The sequence below is a fragment of the Lates calcarifer genome, linkage group LG14, assembly GCF_001640805.2.
Source record: "Lates calcarifer isolate ASB-BC8 linkage group LG14, TLL_Latcal_v3, whole genome shotgun sequence".
Classification (NCBI taxonomy): domain Eukaryota; kingdom Metazoa; phylum Chordata; class Actinopteri; family Centropomidae; genus Lates; species Lates calcarifer.
The window spans coordinates 1,452,305-1,477,880 of record NC_066846.1 but is presented as its reverse complement, the minus strand read 5'-3'; the positions used below and the strand labels follow the sequence as shown (position 1 = coordinate 1,477,880).

Below are 25,576 nucleotides of genomic sequence, written 5' to 3'. Positions count from 1 at the left end.
TGTGCTACTTCCAAGAATAAAAGTAATGGGCTCTTTTCGAGGCAGAAGGAAAGCAGACAGGCAGTCTAGCTTTGGTGTGTTGATATAATTTGCTCTAATGAGCAGGCCGAGAGGATAAGCAGCTGGACACAGCTATGTGTGTGTGTGCCTGGATGTACTGTAGAGGTACTGTTTTTATACCCATGATCTTTTCTCTTTTGGCGTCTGATTGATTAGCAAAGAGGGGAGAGGAGAAACAAATACAAGGGATAGAAGTATGATGAGTAAAAGAAGGGATGTTACTGACAGAGGTAAGTGAAAAAGCAACAGGGAGCTTGTTTCTCAGATCTGGTGCTGCAAAGATGCTGCTGCAGAAATCCCCCACATGGAAATCAGATGTTGTCTGTGTGTGATCCTTCAAAGAAAATACTATCTTTGAACAAGAACAACAACTACAGACAAGTTATGGCTTGGCTAGGTTTTGATTAATCAATAATTCATTGAGTCTATAAAATGTAATAAAATTGTACAAGAATACCCATAACAATTTTCTAGAGCCCAAGATGAGGGCCTCAAATGGTTTGTTTTCTCCATTTAACAGTCACAAACCCAAGGATACTCAATTAAAAATGACACAAAAGAGACAATTCATACATTTGAGTAGCTCAATCCAGCAAAGGCTTTGGCATTTTTGCTTTAAAGGAGACTTAAAGTGAGACTTCATTGCTTTTGACAGTAAGTAAAAATATATTATTTTCTTTTCAATGAAAAATTGCATTCAGAAACAATATAACAAACCCTCTCTTAAATTAACACACTCTGGGTTTCCTCTGCTACAGTCTTAGTTGGTTTGGTATGACCAGAAGCTTATGGTGGCTAACGTTAGCTAACTTTGGATTGATATTGCTGTATCTGACATACACTAATGTTGCACATGACAATTTGTCAGTTTTGGTGTGAGTGGTCTATTGGGAACAGTGCTGATTGTTATCTATTACTCACCAAGTAAGAATGTCTGTGGTATGTCTCATTTCTAAATGAGGACCGGTCCAGTCCAATCTTCATCCATAGCCAGTATATTTTGCACAGCCATATTGAGCTTGTTGCCAATTGTTGCCAACAGCCAATTGTTAAAACTTAAATAAATATTAGAGATAACTTTATGTCAGTACTTCACTTAAATAACCATGCAATTTAATGATTTTGAAAACTTTAATTCTGAGACCATGCAGCCCCTCCTCCCTCTAGCCCATTCTAGCCCATTCACATTTATGTTGAACTGTATCAATTAGAGTGGAGGTATTGATAAGATCCTTCTGATACCTGTCACTATTTAGAAATGAAGCTGGTGTTATAACACATGGTAATTATGGCCCAAACTGCAAAAATAACATTAAAATTGTTTATAGAATGATTTTTCTTCAGTGTTAACATGCTGACCAGGCATCACTTGCTCAATCAAAAGTCATTGCCTGTGGGTGTTTACTCGGTGTGTTCTCATTAGAAACTGACAGGATGGGTGGAACACCACAAATCCTGTGAACGATCCAAATGTCAACAGTCAACAACACACAGACCTCACCTTTGTCGGTTTCAAAATCTGATATAAACAGGCTTCTGCCATCACCAGACTTTGTGAGCAAACACAGCCAAATGCAACCAGTGTTATAGCTGTCTAAACAAACACATCACATGAAACTGACTCCATTTGTTAAGTGAATGACTAGAATATTCTGCAGTCTGAGAAGATCTTATTCAACAGACATGCCTACAGGCCACTAGGACTAATAGGAAAACAGGGAATACCACAGTCAGTGAATGGCTCCATTGAGGTAAAGCGCGTCATTATCGTATTTAGCTAGCTGAATGGGACCATCAACAGCTGAATATTAAATACAGTAAATGCCTGAGGTGTAGTTGCTCTCAAATGAAGCATTCTGGACGGTTACTAACAACAGTGTCATGCTGTAAAGCTCAAAAAGTTGCTACTGAAAGGTTTCTTTGTCCAGGAGAGAAAATGTGCTGACCTTTGCCTCCTGCAGCCAGAAACCAGAGAGACAGAACTGCTTGCATCCTTATCTCTGTGGTTGCACACTGATGCTCTTTATAGCTCCATAGAGAGTGTATTTTAAAGGCTGGAGAAGGAGGATGTGTCTTTGATAGTATCCATGGTGATATCCCAAGGATCACTGGTTCACTGATAAATGTACGTGAAGATCAGTCAAACATTCATGGCTGACAGCAAGTGATCACAGTCTTCCATGGAGCATTGATTATCACAGCTGTCAGGTGAAAACCTTGTGTTTCTACCATGGCTGCCTTTCAGGAACTGGGAGTGGCTTTCTGTTCAGCTTCATAATGAAGTATCTCTAGCTTTACTTTAATTATATAGGTTTTTAAGTCCTTGAGCAGAAAGGGTTGTAGAAATTTCTACATCATGCAAATCTCCAGTTGAAGAGCTAACATGACAAAGTATCCTTACATGTTCCTGCTACTGTAACTGATGGTCCAACAGATTCCTAATTGGGGTTCCACAGTCCCACTGCTGTAAGAATAATAACAGTAGAAAAAAAAATCAACCTTTTTTGCAAATCTTTACTTTCCTTATCCAAACCAAAAATGTAAAGAAAGAAAAGACTCATCAAGACAGACAAGACAAAAGCATCCAACAGATCAACAGGATGGTACCTGAAAAAGGTGTCCTGCATTAATCTTCCATATGCACCCTGGTACAAAACAAACCACATGCCCTTTGTTATTTGGGAAAAATATTTGTGACACACCTCTGAATCTGCCAGATGTTCACCAACAGGGGAGTAACAAAGCTTACAGACTTTTAAACAGATAATCTCTGAAGCAACATTCACACAAAGAGTCAGGGTCAGGATACTATGAAAAACATAAAGATATGCCACCGCTGACATTTCCGGTATTTTTATTTATTTATTTATTTGGGGGAGTTTTGCTTTTGAATGCCAACATACAGCAAGAGAAAGAGAGGGCAGGAGGGAGAGACCTTGGATGAATAGAAAGAGCTGGTAATAGAGTGAAGAATGAGCAGCTACAATGTTCAAGATGTAAATGGAATCATTGATGTCTGTTTTTGCCATCCTTAGTGCTGCATTTACACTGCATAGTATTTTTCTCATCGAGATGGTCACTGTGTCAGATTAGGCAATTACAGAACCATGATGTGACTGAGACATGGAACATGTAAACCTAAGTGAAAGAAGGAAAAAATAAGTATTTACACTGGGATGGTGTGAGGCTTTTGATTCATGCCTGCAATACAGAACAAAAGCATCATACATCCAGATTAAGAGGGAGGTTGGCTATAAATATCACAAAATTACTGCCTTTCTGTACGAAATTTCGAGATAGTTTACTAAAAAACAGAAATGCCAACCACATGGTGGTGCCACATGGTCATTCAGTCAGTCATTTCACCTTTGGCCAAGGCTAAAACTGACCAACAGACTGACATTACCATGGCTATAATCATCATCATAGCCATGCCACTATGATGAAATGAACAGGGATGACATGGTGTGCATCTTCAAATATTTTATGACAAACTGACCACTAGGTCATGGGGATTTTTGAGGGTTTTTGTTAACAGGCCAGGAGAATTTGCATGTTTCACGAAATATTAAACAAGTCCTTTAACACTAGTACCTCCATTGCCCACTTGCATAGTTGTTCAGCATGACCCATTCCCTTTAACTTCTGCTCTGCATCTTACAGTCTTACAGTACCATCAAAATGCAGCAGTATGCACACATATTCTCGACGACCATCTTAAGGTAGGACTGTACCATTTTGGCAAGGGTCATCTCATTTACTCCTCCACTGTAAACAAGATTAATTATTAGCCTACAGTTAAAGGCCCACAGTGGTCTTGGCAGACTCATCCTCTCAGTCATCACTCCACCACTGCAAACACCTACAAGTCTGTATGAACTGCAATTTCCAATAAATTTAATCAACCAAACTATCCAAAGCTCCTATTCAAATGGATACAAACATAAACATTATCATATGTGTTATCTCATCATAACAGTATATTAGATTTGATCAAGTAATTCTCATTACATTTATCGTAAGAACATATTTAGAAGTACACAGAATCATAAGAGAAGTCTTGAACAGGAACTGATTTTGCCAGTGAACCATGAAATCATGCTGCTCAGGCACAAAGGAAGTGAGAACTGAACAGTGAGGGCTGTTGTTCCTTCTTCTTGTCACAAAGTGGTTTCACTTGCCACTGAGTTGCTGTTGTCTTTTGAATGTGCCTTGATGCTGAGTTGCAGGAAGTGTCAACGCTTTTTCCTCCATGCGTTAGAACAACATCTTTAACATCTCTACTTTAAAGCAGTTTGTTGCTGGGGAGTGACGCCTCACTTCTCTGAAACATAGCAGATGTGTCAGTCTGGTAAAGGTGTGACACCATCTCAGCAAGGATGAGGTTTACCTCAAACCCTGACATGGTTTCTGAAACCTGTAGTGTGAAACTGGTCTCAAGCTGTGATAGGCTGAGACACACACTATAGCCTTGACCTTAGATAATCTGTTTTTTAAAGCACAGATGGAAAATCACGTCACTAAGCAACCAATCTATTTATGCAAGGCTGATTGTGAAAATACAAACATGTAATAATCACTAAAAAATAAAAGATTTTCTTTCCTAATATAATATATAATATAATATAATAATACAACGAGTACAAATAAACTTTACTTTGGACATTTTATGTGACTTTTAGCTATTACTAAAATTACTGTGAACCACAGTCTCTCAAGGGTAATTAATTCCAGCATTGATTTTTGCACACATTGCAAGATGCAAAGACCAGAATGGGCTTCAATACAGTCAATTAAGATAGAACACAGCTCTTCCTTAAAAAACCAAAATTCCAAGGAAACAGAAAAGTCACTAGTTTTGCAGGTATTTTGTCATAAACCAAAGAAACCAACAGATGTCAACGCAGTCCACTTAAAACCAAAAACGCAGACCTCATGGTGGACAAGGGAGAAAATCAGGGGATCACCAAAGTCTCACTAGGATACATCTGTTGGACACCATTTATATCTGTAACAAACTGTGTGCTAATCCATCTGGTCGATGTTGAGATATTTCACCAGACAAGTGAAGACACTGATCTGCTCATGGCACTAGAGGAGAAGTCAGGAGATCACCAAACTCATTCAGGTGATTCCTCTAGAGACCATGCTAGTCTGTACAAACTTTCATGACTACCCATCCAAGAGATGATGAGATATTTCAGTCCGGATTAAAGTGGTAGCTCAACTGACTGACTGAAATTGCAGTATGCATGGTATGTTGTATAGTTAGATTTATTAAATTTTGCCATCAGCTTTTCCAAGCGACATAATCAAGGTATTATTAACAATAATGACGCATACCATTGCATAGCATTATGCTGTTTTCTGCAGGGCTGGGGACTGTATCAGTTTACCCTGAAAGTGCTTTGAAATTCCCCATAGTGAACGTAACGTAACCAGTATTTGAACCTGAACATGTCAGAATGTAGCATCATTCTTTACAAATACCACTTTTACAAGGAAAATAGGACAAAAATATGCCAAGATCTGGTCAAGGCAACATGTCTTTGGTTGTCACTCCAAGCTTTTGGTGAGTGACTGACCTTGTAATAATGGTCCCATTACTTCTCAGGAACAAAAACAGATCCTTGTTTATCCGGACTGAAGCATGTCTGAGGAGGACAGAGCCACAGAGGGAGAAGGACAAGAGCTCCAGGAGGAATGTATTCATGCCTTTTCTAGCTCTTCCTGCTCATGTCTGTCCTTCAGCTGAGTATTTTGTATTTTCTTCTCTCTGTGTTTTAGAAGCGATCCTGTACTTTTCAGTGAGGCGGAGGTGTCACAACACTTTAAGTCATGATGACAGCTGACAGGATTTTATGGTGTGCTTTGGAGCTGCAGATTACAGTTGTGGGGAAAGGACGGTTTGTCTTTTCCTGCTGTGTCCTTTGTTTGGGCCTTAGGGATTGCGGGAAAGGAAAAGATACGGCAATGGTTTTTCAAATGGGTTTAGACGTACCCATATTTCCTAAATATTTTTTTCTTTATAACCCAAAACTAATGCTGAAGCCCATTAGGTCAACCCTTCACACAGTATATTATTAAGCCCCATTCAGCCTGTAGCGACTTGGTAAGACTTCTGGCAACACTGACATAGCTATTAGCCTCAGACAGCTACTTTGTTAGAATAATTTGGCTCCATTTATATGTTCCTGGCAGCATGGTATTAAGTATTTAGGTTACCCCAAGATGTTGTGGCTGTATAAGAACAAAAATGTTAACTACGAACACTCTTAACAAAATGATCCATGAGAATAAAACTCATTGATAAAAACAATGTGATATGCTGGAAAGGACGAAAAAAATGTAGCTGTAATCACTGCTTTCTAAAAACTTTTACACTGTTCAGTCTGATCTAACCATGTCCCATTAACTCACTCATGGACTTGCCTCTTTTGTTGAACCGTGATGTTTCACCTATGATGGTCTAGGGCTTATAGGAAATACTGTTTGTTAAAGACTGGTCAAAAAATTCTCATGCTGCATCCACATTGCCAGGAATAAAATAAGAATCTGAAGCAAATCCCCCTAAGTCAGTGTATGTTTGAAACAGGTTAGCCACCTCTCCGTACTTTGGACTGCCATGTTTTCCTTGGTATAGAATCAAGAGGCTCACAACTCTGTTGCATTTCTATAACTCCAAGTCATGTCCTCCAAATACATTTGATGCTTTTGAACTCAATAAAATGATAGATTGCATCTTCTCTCTCTCTTTTACAATTGTTACTAAATAGTGAGATACACTGTGCAGCCAGGCCATGACCATGTGAGCAGGCATTATTGAGCATGACGATTGTGATGAAGTGTTAAAGCAGCGGGCATCCAACTGCCTGATGGCACTAAATGTGGACAAATATGCTCTACATCACATATTATTCTGGCGTAAAGTCTGTGTAAAGTAAATTCAGAGATTTGTCTCTAAACATATTATTTATATTAGAGGATAGTTCCTTAAAACATGTCACCATGTGAGCCACCACTCAGCATAACCCCACCCCAAACACCTAAACCGTTATAAATAGCAGGGCTGCATTAGCATCAGACCGTCTCCCGCTGCAGTAAAAGTTATCACAGGTTTTTCTAGCTAGCTATGCTGTTGTTCTGCAAATGTATCTTCCCTGGACAGCTCGGCCATTGACTTATTTAAACTTTCAAAGTCATTAAGAGGAGGTGGATTTATTTAGTGAAGAGCCACAGTGAGGGAGAGCTGAGGATAACACTACCAACACCATCTCTACAGAGACCATTCCACTCTGGTTAGTTTTACAAACTTTCATAAGAGACAACAGGAATTCACCTCCTGCAAACTTTACATTCCAAATTCAATAAGAAATTGTCCTCAGGCTCTGAACTGGACTCTGGCTCTGGTGGCTCAAACATGAACGTCTGTACAACTCCAAGGCTGCTAGTATCTATTTTTCAGGTTGTGGAACTAACAGGATGCTAACAGGATGCCAACAGGGTGCTAACAGTCACTGTGCTGCAGCGTTAGATTCAAGATTCAAGAAGCTTTATTTATCCCGAGGGAAATTGCTGTGCAACAGTTGCATACATGGTGGTAAAGTAATACAGTGTGACAGAGAGTAGAAATAAAGCTATCATAAAATAAGTAAAATAAAGGCTAACATAACATAAAATAAAAATAATATAAATTAAAATAAAATAAATAGCAGCATAAATTACATACGGAAAAATACTATAATAGAGTGATAAGTGACATTATGGCCTCAGGACACAGTGTCTCCACTGTCCCTCTCACGACCAGAGGGTGTCTTAGCACATTTTCCTGTGGTGTGACTAACTTAGAATGCATTACTAATACTGCTTTACACAGACTTTAAATGACAGTTTCACTCTTTCCCTGGCTTGAAAATCTCCCTGTGTATCTCAGGCCGTGTAAAACCACATCTGTTAAAGCCAATGTAGCACTTGATGACGGTCTGTGAGCTTCTTCTTAAGCAGTGAAGTCGAAGCCTTCTTTGTCTGTATTTATTCATAGTTCACAGTGCTTGCGGTTTTCTCCAATAAGGGTCCTCGTACTGCAGAGGACACACTGACAAGGCTGTCTGCATATAGAAGTCATTTCTTTCTCGGTCCCCTGCCGTGAGCTTAGGTGGTGCAGATGACTGCAGAGTTGTTGCTGCTAACTCATTAATATAAATGTTGAATTATGTGGAGCTCAGACAGCATTCTTGCCTTAAACCTTTATTCTGACTAAAGCTTTTGTTGGTTTATTAACAATCTCAATGCAGCATTAATAATAAATATATATGTATTAAATTAATTATCTCTTTACATCTGACCACCACTGGTATTCTGGTATTTCAGATGCTACAGAACACCTTACCTTGTGTGCTTATGACACAGATTATAGATGTGTAATTGCTGAGGTACATATTGTCTTGATTTTTATATATAAGTGTGAATGCCTTTATTCATCATAAATGTGGATATTATAAATATTGATGTCGAACTTTGTGTTATCTGCAGTGTATCTGATCTGCAGGATTTGTACAGCATGTTTTTGCATTGACAGTACTCTCAGAAGTTGTCTCATAATTGTGCATTCTTGGCAAACTACTTCTCTTTTGTCTTCAACTGTATTTTTTCACGTTTATGACTTATGAGAAGGGCTTCTCTGACCAATTCTTTGAATATGACATTTATTTTGGTAGCATCTTGACTCACACCATCTCTGTTCCCCTTGAATTTGGAGAACAGACAGTTTTACGTCATATTTTTATTTTTTATAGTACTAGTAGCAGACTTAACAACATAATACATATCTTTATCACAGCTTTCCATATGAATGCTTTCACCTCTGAAGGTCTTACACATACAGCACAAGACAAATGAACAATGAAAAAGCACAAATACTTGTCTGCAAATATACAGGAGTTGAGGCTCTACCATGGCTCTGGACATATTTTAGGATATCAGTGGGACAGTTTGAGGTCCTGCTGGTAATACGAGCGCTGCATCTGAGGAGGCCTCTGCCTCCTCAGATGCTGCGCTCTGCTTACATAAAGTTTAAATATGGTAAAGCTAAGATGACATCCTTGTTTTAATCTCTACTCAGGCTAAAGCGTTTTGTTCTTGTATTGTTAACTGTAAAACTACGTTTCTTTTCACTGTATACTGCATGAATTATATACAATGGCCTTCACAGTCATCAGATCTCAGGGTGGCTTGTAGTGGCCCAACACCTTACACCCGTCTGCATGTTTCTATGGTGAAAATGTATGGTTATTAGGTCAGGGTTTAACTAACTATAACACAAATACTGATTCTGACCAGTTACCATGACTATTATGACAGTAACATGACTAACTGATCCCAGAGCTGTAGAAGATAACTGATCTCTCTCTCCTTTTCTTTCAGTTCTTTCTGTCAGTTCTTCCAGTTCTTTCTGTCAGTTCTTTGCACTGTATGTTCGATTGTAAAACTGGTCAGATATTTGTTAAACTGCAGGTAAAGGTGATCACAGACAGCAGATGTCAATCTACATGATGCAACACACTCCTACTTCTATTGTAGAGAGGATGTTAAAAGACAAAAGTAGATTTGGGGCATGCATAAAATCAAGGGCAACATCACACCACCTCTGCCTCTGCATCTGAGAGAGCACAGTGATTATCTGCATCACCACAAGAGGTCACTTATCAGGAAAATGTAGACATGAGTGAGTTAAAGTTTGTGACCATACACAATGAACAGTCCAGTCACATGAAGTGTAGGACAGTAGAGTTGATCTTCTTCTCTGGGATTGATTCTGATTGTTGATTTTTTATACTGTGCATATTTTGGATAGCGGCTCAATAGAGCAGCTCTGGTATGGCCATAAAGGAGTAATGGTATAGTCCACAACACACTAACTTAATGTTGAACTGTTGGCATATAAAGAAATACTGAATCACCAAAACCAGGGTTCCAGACTTACATTGTTCAGTAATTCACTCTGATTACACTCCTTAATGTCTTTCTGCTTTTTTGTAAAAACAGACTGAGAGAGTATTTACTGGACAGCTGAAACAACACAGCAAGCCAGAGAGCCCAGACAGCTGTTAGTTATGTCTACGAATGAACTACTGCCAAGAGCTGGCAGAGAGACATCAGTAGATGACAGGAAGGGGTGAGTAGGAGAGTGAGAGAGACAGAAAAAGTGACCCCTTGCCCTACTGACAGAAAGAGACATGAGGAAACACGCAAAAGACGTGATACACTCATCCACCTGTTGCTCACACACTTCCTCATGTTAAATTTTGCCATATGTTGTTAATTATTTCTCTTTGTCCATTTCCTCCCAGGGAGCGGTCACAACTCTAGCAGTGTTGATATGGGCTGATAAACGTCTGACACATGCAGAGGGGGCGAACAGTTGCCCTCACTTTGCTCCCCTCCTGTTTACAGTGATCACTGTCCGTAAAAAGAAAAAGACCTGTAACTTTCCCCAGCAGCTCCTATGCTTGCATAATCATAATGGATTATACAAACACATACCATACCTACCATGACCCAAATTAAATTAAGGCCAACTATAAATTGTGCTTTGCTATATGTAATGCTATAACTAAAAGAACTCCAAACGTTCTTATCAAGAGAAAACTGGCTGCCTAACAAGGCTGAAAGAGAAAAGAGAGAAAAAAAGGTGTAATTGAAGATTTGTTCATTTCTGAAATGAGCATATTGTGCTGAGCCTCAAAGACACAAACACAGGAGAGCTAAGAGAGGACATTTATCACGTCGCTAGGAAGGCCTGAGTGCTGCTGCGAGCAGGAGCAGAGGTGATAAGACAACAGAGAAATGATAGTAGCCAGGTTTCAGGTGCTGTTTCCTATAGCTACATCAAAAGAGCTCTTTTATTAGCTCTTTTATTGTACACTGTGCAGCCAACATAAATACTTTAATCGTAATTAGAGTTTTTATAGGCATGACTTGGAGTAAGTTAAAAGTAAGTTAATGGTGTCTAGAAAAAAAAGAGAAAAAAAAATCAATGGTAGAGTTCACAGTTAATATAATTATGCAGCTCTCCCTGGTCCTCTAAGAAAACATCTGGAAAACAGACCTAGCATCTGAGGCCTGATGAGGGGCTGCAATTACACACTACAGCAGACAACCAAAATCAATCAATCAAACACATGACTGCTACTATAAAAGAGGCAAGTGGCACAGAGGAGACCTAAATGATTACTCTTTCAGCGTACCGGTTTGATGGTATACTGTATGAAATCAATAGTTGCTGTGTATTAAAGCTGCACTAATCAATATTTTTATATTAACAATGGATCTAATGACTGTGTGTAATATGAAAGAGGTCGCTCGAAATGACAAACCCACAGAGAATAATCACCACCTCTCCAGCCACTCTCAGCTCTACACAGCCCTTTAGGCTCTTTCAGCTCATAGTTTTGGTTTAATGGGACATAAATTCTTCTAAACTCCGCCAGCCCAGCCCAGTTTCCAGGGTCCAGCTGTAGTCTGTATGGGCTCAGATCTGATGGATATAGTACAGTGAGCCCTGATAATCAACAAGTCCGCCAAATTAAGCAACAAAATCCATCACTTGTCAGTGCCCTATAGGAGCCTACAGGTGGAGGTGTTTTCTGATCTGCCGCCTCTATCGCAGGATGAGATCATTTTTCTGAGCCCCTCAAAACTTCCCCTCGAAATCTACATTTCTATGGTGGAACGACTGGTAGCCACTTATATCAAATGTATATGTTGCATAAAAAAAGGAGAACTATGCAGAATTTCTCAGGTGCTGTTTGTAAACATACCATTCACATTCAGCCCCCGCTTAAATGAGGACAGTGAAACAGACTACAGGGGTGATGTGACAAGCACGCTTCACAACTAACCTCAACCTGACAACACACTGCGGTCACATTCTTTGGCTATGACAACCAGGAACCTCCATGTTTGCCACACCGGCTCTAATTGGCCCCAACGCCTGTTCATGGCCCATCACCCATCTGTGAAGTGTGCTGTCACCTCCCTCAGCCTCTGTCACAGGATCAAGGTTAATGGCTTCTTTTGAAAACAAAAGGAGTGATGATGGCTCAGAGGAACTACGTGTTTGTACCAGTACCCAATGCCAGCCTTTTGTGCCTTTTTGTGGATGCTGACTTTCACACTTTTTATATTTTACTGAATAAAAATTGCAATCAGTTCAGTCTATGTGTGCAAGTTATAGTCTTGGCTTGTGGACAAAAACTGGAGATTTCACGCAGTATGGAGTCATTTGACAAACTTCATAACATACTTACAGATAGAGGATGTCAAGGGAAAGAAGCCAGGTTGTTCCAAAGAGAGCATACGATGTTTGTTCAATTTTGTTTGATTTTTTGCACGATTTGTCACTTGAATAACATATGGCTATAATATAATATATAAAATTATAGCAGAGTATATGAGCAGCAATGCTGACGGTGCATTGTGGGACATCTTGACAACCCCATATGATGTTAAATCCAAAATATGATGTGAAAATGGCACAGTTCAGAAATGTACTGATATACTAATGATCTAGATGACCACACTGATAACACAGAGTTGTCACACATGACAATGCCACACTTTCAATATCCTGCTGTAGGTTAAAAACTGCATTTGTTGAAAACTTAATAAGAATAATAATTATAATAATCATAAATCTTATTTAGACCTCAAGCCTGATTAATGGGATTAATGACACAGAGCAAAGGTTGCTGCTTGCAATAACTGAAACATGTCTTGAGCTAAATGTTAACATCAGAATGCTAACATGCTCACAATGATAATATTAACATTTAGATGTTTAGCAGGTACAATATTTACCACGTTCATTATCTTAGTTAAATGAGTTAACATGCTAATATTTAATAATTAGCTGAGTCCAGCTGAGGTTGATGGGAATGTCATGAGTTTTACAAATATTTGATTGTAAAGTAAGTGTGATGGCACTAGATGAAAAGTCAGCTGATTCACCAAAGTTATTACAGCTCATTCCTGAACCAAATTTCATTATAATCCAATCCAACAGTTAGATATTTCAGTCTGGGCCAAAATGGTGGACTGACCGACCAACTGCTGCACCCCCACTTCCTATATGTTACCATTGCTGTATGTTGCCCATTAATACAACTGTATCTTAACACTGGAGATGCTGATCCATTCCAAGCCCAGGAGATGGCCAGCTAAAATTGTAGTGTGACTTATCAAATCTAACATGAGAGGCTTGTAAAGAAACAGGATCTTGGAAATTCCTTGCAGTGTTGCAGTATTTTGAAAGTTGATGAATAAAAAAAGACTATTGACTGTGGCTCTGCTTTTCTAGTCTCAGTTCAAATAGCACTCAAGGTCATTTTCATGGCAACAATTAAACCTAAAATGCTGGGTATGCATGCTGAAAATCCCGTAAGTAAATGCAATAAATACAGAAAATTGATCTGGGAAAACTCACAGAGAGACACTTTGGAGGCTAAAATAATTAATTTCTCAAATTGAAAAATAGCTGTGTGCTTCAGTGTACTTAAGACATTGAACATTTTTGAATGAAGATCAAAACATTTAGACTCTTTAATGGTCTTACGACGCTCCTGAAAGAGTATAGTTGTGTTTCGGGTTATGATTTTGCTATCTGAGGACTTGGAAAAGGTGTGTGAAGTGTGATTTGCATCTGCCATCAGTCATCCTGGACTTTAGGTGTGAAGTGAAATGAGAGATGGCAACAAAGCCCTGCAGGACTGAGCCTTAGTTGCGGTCTGTCTCAAACATTCAGTTTCAGAAGGTCACACTCTGACAGATGAGGCTATGCTGTCTTTAGGGATACAAACACAATGGTGAACAGCACTGTACTGTACACGCATCAGATGTCAGAGATGTGTGTGAGTGTGTGCGGCTACGCAACCATGCAGAAATGTGGAGTAAATATATAATGTTTCAAGGCTGCACAGCTGCTCTAACAGGACTTCCTCTGCACATGCCAAACAGGAAACACTACAGAGTCTGGAGGGTATACAGGTCTGGCAGGCCCAGGCTCACATCACCCAACACCACCACCTGTTCTCTGTCTCAGTCTGTTTTTACATCTACTTCACCTCTTCCAAATCCCTACCCTGCTTGACCTCCAGGACTAACTTTCACTGAAGGTTTATTCTGTTTCCTGTGAGCCTCTCTAACCCTCCACAATGTCTCTGTCTTTCCCACACTCCACAGAGCCCACCCCCTCCTCTCCCCTCACTCCCTTCATCCTGCCAGTTGAAGCAGCTCCAAATCGGAGTGGTTTTCTTGGGATTTTCCTTGACAAAAAAAAAAAGGGGCGGGCGCAGCTAGCCTCGGAGCTACCAGTCATCGTCTGAGCTGACATCCCGAGCTGGATTAGAGCAGATTAACAGAACAAAGCTCATTATTGATTTTAATCACTATTAAAGTGGAGACACAGTGGAGCTGTGGCCAAGTTCAAACAAACTAGTTCCTAGGGAAAAATCAATGGAGGAACTGGGATAATAAAAGCTGTTGCCAGGAGAGTGCTTAAAAAGTGCCTCTAAACTCTTTCTTTGTGAAGTCAGACTCTCCGAGGACACGAGTCCTAATTAACACCTTGTCAGGTCTGCCGCCTGGAGTACAGCAATACATTTAGCTCAACTAGACACATTTGCTGGGGTCTGCCTCATCATCAGGTACAATGGATGGCATGTATTGCCCATTTCATTACGTATCATCCCAGGGTGGCAGTGTAATCAAGGCTTTCATTTACATAAAGAGAGCTTACACTTCATCTACTAACCCTCAACAGAAAATTTGCAATTAAAATTAAATGTCGTCTTTTAGTGCAATGCCAACATCCTGAGCTGTATGTGCAAGATATACTGAGGTGAGGAGATAAAGCAGCACAGCACCACCAGCCAGTGCAAACTAATTGAATGATATGGCCAATTGTGCTGATGCTATTAATATTTAATATATGATGATTACCCTGTTGGCTCTTCTTTGATAATGTATATGTTTGTCTAATTCTTTTTCCATGCTTGTACTAGCTCAAAACACACACACACACACACACACACACACACAAACACGAACACACACACACGCACACACACTGATAGGTACCTGTGTAAACAATGTTGCCTGTAACATTAGCAAAAAAAAAAATTCTTATCCTCTGATATTAGAAAAACTTTTATTTAATGCCTGAAACTGTGCCAGTTCAATTACTAAATAGACTATTTTTTAATTTCAATATATATTTTTTCCCAAGAAAGCGGTTTCGTTTTCACCATTCAAGAATGAGATTTGATGTTATGAGATTGTGTCCCACATGATTAGAAATGGCTTACATCATAGCACTGCTCTCTAAGAAATAATTATTGATGGGGAAATATATCTCAGGATTTGATCCAGAGGACTGTAACAATTACCTCTTTTAAAACATAAAATATCCAATTTCTACATTGTATCCAACTTTAGGAGTTATCCAAAGAACTTAACTGGTGACTGTACAATCAGAGAAAATGCATTAGCATTATTCATGGCAAGAAAATCCATTCTGGGCCATTTTCATTCATTCATCCTTTATCTATACTGCTTATCCTTAAGGCTCGCAGGGGGACTGGAGCCTATCCCAGCTGACACTGGGCAAAAGGCGGGGTACACCCTGTACAGATCACCAGTCCATCACAGGGCCAACACATATAGACAAACAATCCACATTCACACTTACATTCACACTTACAGGCAACTTAGAGTCACCAATTAACCTGCATGTCTTTGGATTGTGGAAGGAAGCTGGAGAGAACCCACACAGACACAGGAAGAACATTCAAACTCCACACAGAAAAGCCCCGGGCTTGAACCCAGAACCTTCTTGCACCGTGCCGCCCATTCTGTACCATCTAAATATCTTTCTGTCTGCAAGTGGCAACTGAAGTGCGAGTAGTAGTTCTGACGGTACATAAATTCAAACTTTCCGGCTACGCAGAGTGCTAACCGACATCTAAACCCAGTGGAACCCTCACCCTCACCCCTCATGTTTTTGGAAATATGACTCATGATAAACATAGTCTCTAGAAGAACACAATACACATTGAATTGGCACCCAGGTGTTGTGATAGTATCAAATCGGGATCATCCCAGCCCTGCCGGTCTGAGAAAATGATTCTGACCACTTCCAGCAGTCTGACAGGACAGAAGGAGTTACGTCTTACTGTGACACAGTTGACATTTGTCCTGAAAGCATGCAAGTGATGGTCTTGGTGTACTCCTCACTACATCAGTTCAAGTACTAATACTGCCATTTCAGTGACCTTTACTATCATGTGGGTTGGAGCTGTTAGTGGGCAGACCTGACTAACAGTGCTGTCAGATGCCCTGAGGCCCTGTTCTATACACTGGAACCCCAAAGCAGACAGACAAACAAATAAACCAGCATCATGACGGACAAACATGATTCACAGATAAACTATTCTGTGTATTTCAGGCGGGAAAGGCATGTGTAGCCTTGTGTCAGCTGGCATTCAGGGACACAGCACACACACATACACACACACACACACACACACACACACACACACACACACAGGCTTCCCCACTCTCAATCTATCCACAGGATCTGTGTGTAGGTCATCTTTCCCCCACACAGTCATTCTCATTCCATCCCTGTATTCTCCTCCTCCCTCACGTCTGTTTAAAACACTTGAAGTGAAGGAGTCACACTCTGTAAGACCAGTCTATCACTTTGATGCAGCACTTTGCAGATAACAGTTAATTATATTATCTATAACTTTACTGTTTTACTGTCTTAGTGTTTTTATTTACAAGGTAAATAAACTAACTGATTTTAGGGAATTTACTGATAATGAATACTGAAGTACCAAATAACATCCTGAATGCTATTGAATGTTAACAGCTGACAATCTTGTACTTTCTGTAGTGTCCACTAATGACAAACCAAACATCTTGACAAGAGAAAAACTTCATTGTGTTTTGGGGAAATAGGATTTGATGGTTTAATAAACTACAATTACTGCCTCATGGCTGCATGCATGTGCCAACCAGTCAAGTGGCAGTGAATAAAACTGATTTGACTTGACTTTGTTAGGCCTTGTTGTTCTTGCTCTGCTTTATGTCTACTGAGTTAGTATATAAGTTAATTGAGGGAGACAAAAACAGAGTCAAATCCCCTGTTTGTGCTCTCATGCTTGGCTGATAAAGCTGAGAGAACACAAAGCTGTAGCCATGACAGTGGATAATGCTTCAGATATGGATGTTGCTGCAGTGAGGTTCAAAAATATGGAAGCTTTGTACATCTTCAACCCAGCAGCACAGAAGATCTATACAGTCATTTTAAAGTGGGCACATAAGATTATATTCACCAAGTCAGTATCTGACCAAACATAAAATATCTCTTCCTCTGTTCCTGAGGTATGGTGTTGAATCATGGCCAGAAAAGTGTTTTTGCAGAACGTTATGATGTTGCAGTGAAGTTGATCTTTGGCCTATGAGATATTATTTATCATTGTATATTGGACATTTACGTGAAAATTGTCATAATTACTGTATGACTTGTTGAGTTATGGCCAAAAACATGTTTTTGAGGTTACAGTGTCCGTGATGTTTGACCTTTGACCACCAAATTCTGATCAGTTCATCCTTGAGTCCAAGTGAACGTTTGTGCCAAACTTGAAGGTGTTCCTGAGATACTGTGTTCATGCGAATGGGACAGACAGACAGACAGACAGTCAGATGGACTATGCATTATAAGTATGAGACAGTTAAATCTTATTTTTTGCCTGACAATTTGAGCTGCTTATTATTGCTCACAAGTGGATATTTTGTTTGGATAATAACATATTCTCTATTGTTTTAAATAAATATTATATATTTATTCTATCCATTTGTCTTTATAATGAGATATTTCCCCAATATCAGCAGATATTTTGTTGTGATGTAGAGTGTTTTTTATTTGTAGCAAGATATTTTTGTGTGTTTTGTCATGCTAACAAGGTACTTACCATTGTAACAAAATATCTTTCTTCTTTTAATGAGATACTTTATTTTGCTAATGAGATAGTGATATTGTTATAATGAGATCTATTTTTTTCTTAATGAAGGGGCATTTTGTTGTAATAAATTGATAAAGCAGGTAGATTTGTCCCTCCTTTCATGAGTGTAAAAGTGATAATCTTGGCCTTCAAACACTGTGCTCCTTCGTGGCCATGTTCTACTCTTGTCCCAGTGGAAGAGACCCAGTAGATAAAATAAACTTGGTTTCCAGTAACATTCCCAGTAACTCCTCCTTCAGCAGAGTGACTGCTTCCCCCAGAATGTGTCCTTCTTTCTCTGACCTACATTTGCTGGTCCAGACCAAACTTATGCGCTTCGCTGGGACTCAACTGCCGGTTTAAAATAAACACAGAGTCTGCCAACTCGCTGTCCTGTATTACACACTGTGACTCCCTGGCCCAGACTCAGTTCATCATCACCAGCCAACGCTCTATACATTCCCGTCTCCTCTCAATCTCGTTCATCACTGCCTGCCCGTTTCATGTATGCCACCATTGTCTCTGGGCTTCTTGTTTTTCTGTCAGTCCCCCTGACAGAAAACTGTCTGTGTCAGTTCCTCTATTTGTCTCCTCTACTCCACGTCATCAATCTGTTTCCATGCAACTGAAATTCTATGCATTCCCTATCCATAGTGGATTAGTGGACTGAAATACTGTTATGTGCCTCAATGTGCAACCCATTGAAGCATATTCCATTCTTTCATTCTGAAGTCACAAGCCTGCAGTGCAAGGCTTTGCACATTTCTTCATAACATACCAGCATTCACTGTGACAAAACCACAGCTCACATTTGTATATATAAGACATGTGTCTGCTTTAAAATTACACACATAGATGGTAGCAGACATCATAACCTCTGCTAGCCTTGAACCCTGTTCCACATGCCCTCCATGGAGCTCACCGCTCATTCTGATTAGCCTCGCCTCTCTTTGCGCCCCGAGGTGTGTCACTTACACATTCCCTCTCCCATTACAAAGCAGCAAATAACTAGCTAAAGCTCTGACTTATGAGCATGTCATATTCATCTCACTTGAGGTAAATATGAAAAGCTCCAAATGCAACTGGCTGAAGCCATCGCTAAACTTTCACGGTCATGGCCTATGAGCTGTCCATGACCATCAAATAATATGTCTAATGGAGCATTAGCTTTCTCTTTCAGCATTAGCAATTCACAGAGCTTTTCTGTGCTGATCAACTGACCCCACAAAACTGAAAGTGTTCTCAGCGTGTTCTTTTTAAAACAAGCACTTAAACCTTGTAACTTTATGATTATTGCACTATGAACTGCTATTAGCATGAGCACATACATATCCTAAGGCCATCCATTCAATCCTTAATAAGTGTTCAAGATGAGGAGACCTTTGGTAAGCTTGAGTTTCTGTGGTAAAGCACACACTGATCAAAATCAAGAAAGAAATAAGAGAGAAGAGGAATGACTGGAGCTTTTTCCTATCACCCCCTATTATCTCTTCACTCCACATTCTCTGTCTCCCAGTTGAATCCACAGTTCTCTGAGGGATGACAGGGGAGGTTATTATAGGTGTTACAGCAGTAAAAATGGCACGAGAAAAGGAATACTCACTGATTACGTTCAACTTGTAGCACCAGTTGGAGGTCATTGGATGAGAGCACTATTTCCCCTCTGACAGGGTACGCCTCCTGTTGGGTAAAGAGGAGAGATAGGGTCAGGAATTTCAGTGGAAAAATAATATATTTGACAGATACTGTACATTCAAAAGTATATTTCTTAAAATGTAGGTATACATTTGGCCATGCATCACATGTTCAAACAGTAGTATCCAATGCAATGAAAATACATTTAAGCACATTGTGGCCCAAAACAAATATTCAAAACTACATCCATCCTTCTCTATACTGCTTATCCGTTAAGGGAAAAACCCCAGGCTTGACCTTGGAACCTTCTTGCTGTGAGGCGACAGTGCTAACCACTCCACCATGTGTTTTCCATTTAAGCAACGTTCATCTTAAGTTTCAGGTGCATTCAAATGTTTTAAACCTTACATGTAGCAATAACACGCATGGAGAAAAAGTAAAAGTCAAGAGATTACCAGAATCAGTCGGCGGACAGCTGATGTGGCTGCTGAGTAATTGAGCTAAAACTGCAGTTTTTCTTGAGAATATGGGATTCTTAATGATTGCTTGGCCATTAAAATGAAAGGGGTTGATTCCCTGGAAGTTTTTTCAGCATATTTTATAGCAACGTGGAACATACAAAGGGTTTATCCTCTGGCGAGCATGAAGAACATTTCAGTGGCATCATATTTTTATAATTCTTGCATGCAGGTCAAACTTTTGACCTGATGTTGTCACTAGGGAAAATGTCAGAGGCCTCATCAAGGGATTCCTCCTCTACACACCAATCTATAAATTTCATGCTAATCTGCCATGTAGCTGTCAAGATAACTGTATCTTGTTCTGGAAAACTAAAAGGCAAAACCCATCAACCAAATAGCCTCCAGAGTTCACTTGTGTACAGAATGTAGTGAATGATGAACAATAACTGAAACTGTACTACTGAAAAAAAACAGTCCATCTATTTTCAATTTGCAAAATATAGTAAAAAATACTTAAAAACTCTAAAACTATATTAATGCTTTGTTTTCTTGTGGTTTTGAATCTGTTGTGACATTCATTTGTTTTACATTTGACCAATACTGACAGTAAAACAAAACAATATGGAGACACTTGGCCATATGGTTTTAATTATGAGAAATACACATGAGCTCATTTTTTATTTCTATAAATAAACCTCAAACTCATTTCTCTCACTATTGGTAAGCATCTCTGCAGGGAAAACAATTTGAGGCCCAACAGTTTCATGCTCCTTTTTAGAAACTGCAACAAGGGAAAAACAAGTCAGTTTGCAAATTCACATTTTTTTCTTTTTCTTTTTTTTTCTTTAGGATAATACATTTCCCAGATGCAGAGAGGAGCAGGGAGGGTGACAAAACGTTTCAAAAAGGTTACCTTACATAGGTCTGCTGCTATGTAGCAGTAAACCCAGAACAGCCTGTCCTTCACATCATATGTGCCATTAACATATAAAATCGTTGCTGATTCAGTGATCTGTGCAGAAAATTATTTCTTTAGACAATCTTGGTATCATTATGTTTTCATATAATGTGACAGCAGTAAACAATACCACAACACTCACTTATCTAAGCCTATCAGACAAACTAATGAATATAGTGCAATAAGCACCACTGACTAGAGGAGATCATATTTAAATGATGAAATTCAGCGACTTCTGTTGTTTCTTTCTTTCTTTGCCGATTGAGAAACAGCAGTTCTGCAAAATAATACAGGTCCAAAGAAAGTTGTGAAATCCCACTAGCAAGAAAATGGGTTGAAGAGGTTGAAGACTGATTGCAGTTTGTGCCGACAGAAACCTTTTGTGTCTATATGAAGAAAAGAAATTGTGCACTAAGAGCAATCTGCAATGAAATTACACATCCCCAGGTAAAACTAGTTCTATGCAAATCCACTGTTAGACTTGAACAAAATGATCTGTGTTGCATTCTGCTTTCCCACGGACAGGGTTTGCTTTAAGGAAGACTGCTGCACCACGACTGACTGAAAGACCATAAACTCTTTACAAGCACCATGAAATCATTACACTTGTCTCAACGGAGAAAATCCTTTGCCAAAAATCTGAGGGGAAGAAGAGCGACTGTGTGTCTCTGTCAGAATGATCTGAAGTGACACTGCATCCCTGCTATTCCTACATCACTATCAAAGTGTTATAACATCCTCGGAAATGGCTTGTGTTTTTGATGCCACTATGAACGTGTGGCTGTCAATGGACTGGCCGTACTGTACCTCTCAGACTGTGTGTTCTGTCAATCACCAACAGCCAGTCTGTCTCTTTAGATTTAAATGTCAGTATCTCTCATATTCTCTTCTTAGACTTGGAGTAAATTGTTGGATTGAGCTAAACACTCCAAGTTTGAAAATGAAAAAAATCTTTGTCTTCCTTTTCTTTCTCAGCTGTGACAACAAGTAGTGGGAGTTGCTGTGCCCAGACACTGTAGAGTAGAATGGCAGTGAACATTAAAAAAAAAAGAAAAAACACTGTCAACATCCAAAGTGTTTCAGAATTGTTTTATCTGGAACAGGGGTTGCACAGGCAGATTGATATATAATACATATGATTTCTCATTTAATAGCAACTTTCTTGTTGGCATGGAGAGTTCTTACGCAGTGATTTAGAACTTCTTTTCCACAAACTAAATTACAAGTTACCCAAGTCTCAGTGTAGTGAAAAGAAACACAGTGCCAAGAACTAAAGGGCAAGGTAAAACCCTACAACCTAATGTAGTTTTAACAAAAATCTGAGAGGAAAGAAAGCATTTACTGCATTACAATAAAACCATACAGCTGGATTAACAGAGACTGTCTCCTCCAACCCTCAGGTCCTGTCTGCATTTCCTCCTTTATCTATCTTCCATCTCTGAGCAAAGCTCCAAACAAAACAAGCCACTGTGGATTGAAGACTATTCCTTTCCACATCATTAAATGTGTCATTTCAACATAAAGTGACACATGCTCAGCAGATGGACTTCCACATCTCTTGCCTCATTTTCGGCTGTTTAGTTTTGAAATGTCCCCAGCTCCAGTTGAAAGACCACGATTGATCACAACAGGGTCACACAGTGTAAGGAGGAAGCAGGAGGGTGAGGACATATGTCAAGATAGCAAATGTTTTGTACAAGGAGAGTTCTTAAAGGTCTTAAAATTCTTCAAACTAATTACTAAGTGGATCGACTAACCTTGCTGTTTCCTTGCACATAATTATAGGACATAGGAACAGACAATCTGGCAGTTATGCTCACTTTATCAAAGAACTGACCAGGTGATCAAAGGTGTGAAAGTAGGCTGAACAACTCTCTCAGTTTCTCTTCTTTCTTCCTTAACACAAGAGTACAACACCATAAATGCCTGAGGAAAAATGTCTGTAAGATTTGTGTGTGCTGTTATCCCCATATTTTAATGATTGCCTCATCTTGCCCTGATCTGTTACATGTGGGTTTTCACCCCGCTTTAAAATACTGCTGTACAGAACAGCCATAAACATTTTTGCCTTTGGACATGGCCTTAAAAGAAGCAATGACCGAGACAAGGAAAGGTCCTGCAAGCCTCAAACAAATCTGAGTCTGAAAACCCCTTCCTGACAGCAGAATCAGGAGAGTCTGTGTCTGACAACTTTTGTAACTTCCAAAATCTGATCAAGACAAGTACCCTCTTTTAGTCAGTGATTGGCTAGGTGCACTGTGGTGTAAAGTAGGCAAGTTTTGAACTTCTCTTGCAAACATTCTTTTTCATTCCTCATATAACTACTCATGTCACTTTTTCATGTACAACTGTTTGCAAAACCACCAATGAGAGATGTTCAACAGGGAACACCATTAATCCCTACACAAATTCTGTATCCAGGATCATTTTTGCCTTAAGATGTGTGACATCTGTAGGTAAAAGTGTTTACGCCTACACCTAATGGCCAACCATGAAAATGGGGAAAGCCTGCCATCGTAGCCTCCTGTTGGCTACACATCACTACCCACTGCCTCCAATCTGAAATATAATCATATTTCGTGTCCCCAGACACGTGTCAGCAGCCTTTTCAACCCACCTCCAAGGTTGGCCATAAGCTGTTCCCTTATCCTCTTCCCTTAAACGCTTTTGCTTTCAGTGGGCTGACGACTGTCGTACGACCTAGCTAGTTTGAAGCATAGTGAGGACTTAAGGCAGAGGTTCTTTCAACAGATTTTCTTTGTGGAGGGTTCATTTGCTGAGAAGAGGGGAATAAGAAACACAGCTGTTCATCAGAGTTCATTATCTACCAGCTCAAAATATCAAATGTCCAGTTACTTTGTCTTGTGGAAAAGCATCTCCATTTCCTTTTCCACATCACTGCCTTTCCTCATATCTGCGGGCTAACGTCTCAGGGTCAGTGCTGCAAAAATGACTCGACTTGGAGGCTCTGCTTACTGAGTTTGTTGTAGAGTATCCGCACATTTACTGATCAAACGGTTTCCAAATCCTCACATTCCCTCAGTCGTATTTGTCGATCTTTCACAGCAGCCACTGGTGTTTGTGCTCTGAGTGATTTGGGCTGCTTCTCCTGATTTCTCGAGGTTACAATTACACTGCTTTAATCTTCATCCTGCACCCCCACTGGCTTAAAGAGCAAATAAATGTATAATGTAAAGCCGCATCAACTACACGCAAATTTAAACTGTGTGTAGCGACATGTTTAATCATGTTTCAGTGTCAATTCCGATTTTTTAGTACACCACATCCTAGAGGGTGAGACTGAAAATGAAAAATGGGCTGGGGAAATTAAAAGGGATGTAGAGTTTGAGAAGTTACTTGCAAAGAAGATAGAAAAGTCCTGATCAAGAGGCTCTCTTGATGGAAACAGACAGTTGGAGAGACACAAACAGACACTGAAAAAGAAGGCAAGACAACAAAGAAACAGGAAAAGACAAATCGATGGTGAGAAACAACAGGGAAAGAGAAAAGAGGAAGCCAAGGAGACAGCGCAAGCAAGGAGGGGGACAGTTGTTGAATCTGGTATAGCCAAGGATGCTTGTCTGCTTGGGGCTGTGGATAGACATGGAAAGGAATAAAGTCAGCCGCACCCATGTATCAGATGGAGCTCCAAGCCTGGGCCCTCTCTGTGCTCTAGTGAAGCAGAGCTAACACACACTGTGCCAAAGGAGGGCTTATTAGATGGATCAAAGCTTGTCTAATCTACATGCTAAGAATATGATGAGAGGGCCCTGACAATCCTCCCTTTCCTCCTGAGAGGCAGTGATTATCATACAGGGTTATGAACAGTAAACATGCAAAGATTTGATGACGTATGCGCTCTCCAGTTCTTTGATGTGACTGTGGGCTGCCACAGTGACAATAAGTGTGCTCTATTACAGCTCATCTCATGGATTACATGATGCCAGCCAACCCTCATTTAGTGACAGTTAATGTATACTCATTGAATGACACAAGAACACACTTACAGCTGCAGTTTTATGCAATGGCTGTCCCAAAATGGTACAATGAGACCTTGGATAATTCTGCTTAATTCTAATTTTGGTCTTATTTTCCTATGTTTTGCCATCAGTTCTTTTGGTTACAATTTGTACTGACCAGAGTAATAACTGAGATCTGAGAACATGGTGAAGTCAGCGAGGTCAGATGAGGCAAGAAACACGAACAGTCAATCAGACATGTTGGAAACAACCAACAACAGTTTATCCAGATTATCTGAGACTGAAAGTGAGTGCACCTGAAATGTCACTAATAATAACTCATCGTACAGGAAAACTGTGTAATGAGTTACAACACAACTACGGCAAGTACAGTAGGTCAAAGTTGCAGCAAAGTGGGTCTCTAAACTGGGATAGATG

General features: G+C 39.7%; 1 protein-coding gene across 1 annotated transcript in view; it reads right to left on the bottom strand.

Moving 5' to 3' along the window:
* The window catches only part of adam19a (ADAM metallopeptidase domain 19a), a 156,211-nt gene that overhangs the window by 63,104 nt on the left and 67,531 nt on the right, over positions 1-25,576 (bottom strand). Inside the window, exon 3 of the mRNA XM_018693824.2 lies at positions 19,729-19,805. Coding sequence (XP_018549340.1) covers positions 19,729-19,805 — 77 coding nt within the window. The remainder of the gene's footprint in view (positions 1-19,728; positions 19,806-25,576) is intronic.